Below are 2500 nucleotides of genomic sequence, written 5' to 3'. Positions count from 1 at the left end.
TCTTGYCTTAGTGAAACATAACGCAGGTTGTTTGTTTTCCTTTAGGAAGTATTGCTTAAGAGAGCAGCAGACCTTGTTGAAGCTCTATATGGGATGCCCCATAACAACCAGGTAGGTCAGCGGCGCGCTCTTTGTTCCCGGGCCGACACGTGTAGATCAATCGCTGCTCCGTGCGGGGCTGGCAGAGCAGCAGCACGTCGTCTTTGTAGGCAGCCGGGCTTTGCCAGCCACCTCCAGGGCACTGCCATGTGATGCAATGCTCCGAGGGAAGCACTTCATCTTCCCCTTCTCCTCTGGCCGCTCGTTTGCCCATCAGAAATGACAATTAAGTGCAAGGTGCCAAAAGCATAAGCAAGCATTAAGGCAAGAGAATAACCTTGAACTCGGGCCAAAATATACAGTGACTAATGGGAAGTCCTAAAGAAATCTGCTCAGCCGAGCGGATCAACTGTACCGTATTTTGCGAACTGCTGAAAATACAACTCCTGCCTCAGACGAATAAAACGCRTGTGACCATTTTCACCTGACTTCCAGTGCTGAACCGGAATTTTATGTTAATGTATTTCTTTCCTTATACCTACTGTGCTGAGGTGAAATTGGTGTGGGAGGGGAAACAGGAGATGCTGTTGAAACAGGCAGTGAACCTCCCCACCCTCACTATAATTCCACGCGAATCTCTTTGGTAAATTTTAGCGTTATTGCGACTGGGAGCACTTGCCCAAATCTGAGTYGTCGGTGCTTATTTCGTGTCTCTCCAGGAAATAATCCTGAAACGAGCAGCTGACATTGCTGAGGCGTTGTACAGCGTGCCCCGCAACCACAACCAGATCCCCACTCTAGCCAACACTCCCGCCCACACCGGCATGATGGGGGTCAACTCCTTCAGCAGCCAGCTCGCCGTCAACGTCTCCGAAACATCGCAAGCCAACGACCAAGGTAGGTGGGGTTTCAAGGGTTAATCCTTCACCTTGTTGACCGCTTTAGGCCCGTTCGCGCGGGCCCATGTCACCGCCGTGTCCTCCCTCTCTCTCTGTCCCCGTAGTCGCGTGTCTGAGCGCGGAATGAAATGCCGTCTTTAACTTTCCTCGTAATATTTAATTCTTCTTGTTCTTTCGTTTACTGTTGTCATAAAGCATCTCCAGTGGGGGAAAAGAAAAAATAAAATTGGCAAAGTGTAGAAAGCTCTTTGTTATTTGCAGTAAATATACAGTGTGTATGGTTGGTTCATAAAATAATTATGTCTAGGTACCTCCACCTGGTTTTGGAATATTTACACAGATAAATCTAATTTGATGTCTGTGATTTTAAAATACTTTGTTTGTAGGCATGTGTGACATATATGTTACTAATAAAAGTAATAGTTGATTTAATTTACCTGTTGTAATTGAAAATGCATGCAGCATATTGCATTTAAAATTAATTTTGATACTAATGAAAGGAGGGAAACAGGATTATTAGATATGTTCAAACGCATTTTTTTTCTGCTTGCAACGTAATTATTAAATTGATTGCTCAGATAGGAACAAATTGTTGTTTAAAATCCTGATTCCGCTATGTTTCCTCTTCTAAAAAGATTGTCTTTTAATGCGTTTCCAAGCTAATAAGCCTTATAAAATTCTGTACTTGCTCTTGAATTAGTTTTCACTGATGGCTACACCTTACRAAAGCTTGTTGTTAGCATAAAAAATATCAATCACAAAATGAAGACCCCAAAACAGCCTTTTAAAGTAAATCACCGCMACAAAAAAGTTTTCCTTGTCAGCTGTGGCATTTGAAGGCGTGGAGAGGCTGAAAGTTCACGCAGTGTGTTGGTACAAAGCGGGACTCGAGCCTGTTGATAATTGCTCCTAAAGACAAACGTGAAGGCACCTGACACAGCTGGATCGAAGAGAGCTTTTGTTGGCTGTCTGTGCTAAGAGGAGAGACAACATAGAGTGCTCGCGGATGATTTAAGTAGGGTTGGCGTGATAAGGTTATCTCAAGCTGCAAGAGTTGATAGGGGCAGTGAGAGACAACCCAGAGCAAAGCTGTGCAATCAATTAAAACTGTGTAATATATGCTGCATGAGGAAACCCCCCAGCCCTAAGTCTATCTTATAAAATAACATTATTTTTTTGGGGTGGGGGGGTTTCTAACACAGTAGGTTACAGTCGCAACACAAGCAGTGTTTCCCCGCGAGGATATGTTCCCAGCAGTACTCCTCAGCAGTCCAATTACAACACAGTCAGCAATAGCATGAATGGATATGGCAATGCCGGCATGCCCAATCTAGGTGTACCAGGTTCCCCTGGATTTCTTAATGGCTCCTCAGCTAACTCTCCTTATGGCAGTAAGTGTCTATTTTTGGTAACACATCATCATATAGATTCATATTTACTACAAAATCAACTCCTTGCATTGTTTTGATTTCCTCTGTTGTCAGCTACTGGATAAAAGGAGGGGTGACTCTGGAGGCTGGACGTAAAAACGAAAATAATAAATTGATCTGTTTGTGCCAGAA

General features: G+C 43.8%; 1 protein-coding gene across 1 annotated transcript in view; it reads left to right on the top strand.

The window, feature by feature from the left end:
- The window catches only part of LOC130580844 (transcription factor COE3-like), a 125778-nt gene that overhangs the window by 116616 nt on the left and 6662 nt on the right, over positions 1-2500 (top strand). The window contains exons 12-14 of the mRNA XM_057378599.1: positions 46-111; positions 759-936; positions 2141-2329. Coding sequence (XP_057234582.1) covers positions 46-111; positions 759-936; positions 2141-2329 — 433 coding nt within the window. The remainder of the gene's footprint in view (positions 1-45; positions 112-758; positions 937-2140; positions 2330-2500) is intronic.

Source organism: Malurus melanocephalus, unplaced genomic scaffold, assembly GCF_030028575.1.
Source record: "Malurus melanocephalus ecotype Western Australia unplaced genomic scaffold, MMel_1.1 scaffold_366, whole genome shotgun sequence".
Classification (NCBI taxonomy): Eukaryota; Metazoa; Chordata; class Aves; order Passeriformes; family Maluridae; genus Malurus; species Malurus melanocephalus.
This window is presented reverse-complemented; position numbering and strand designations above follow the sequence as displayed.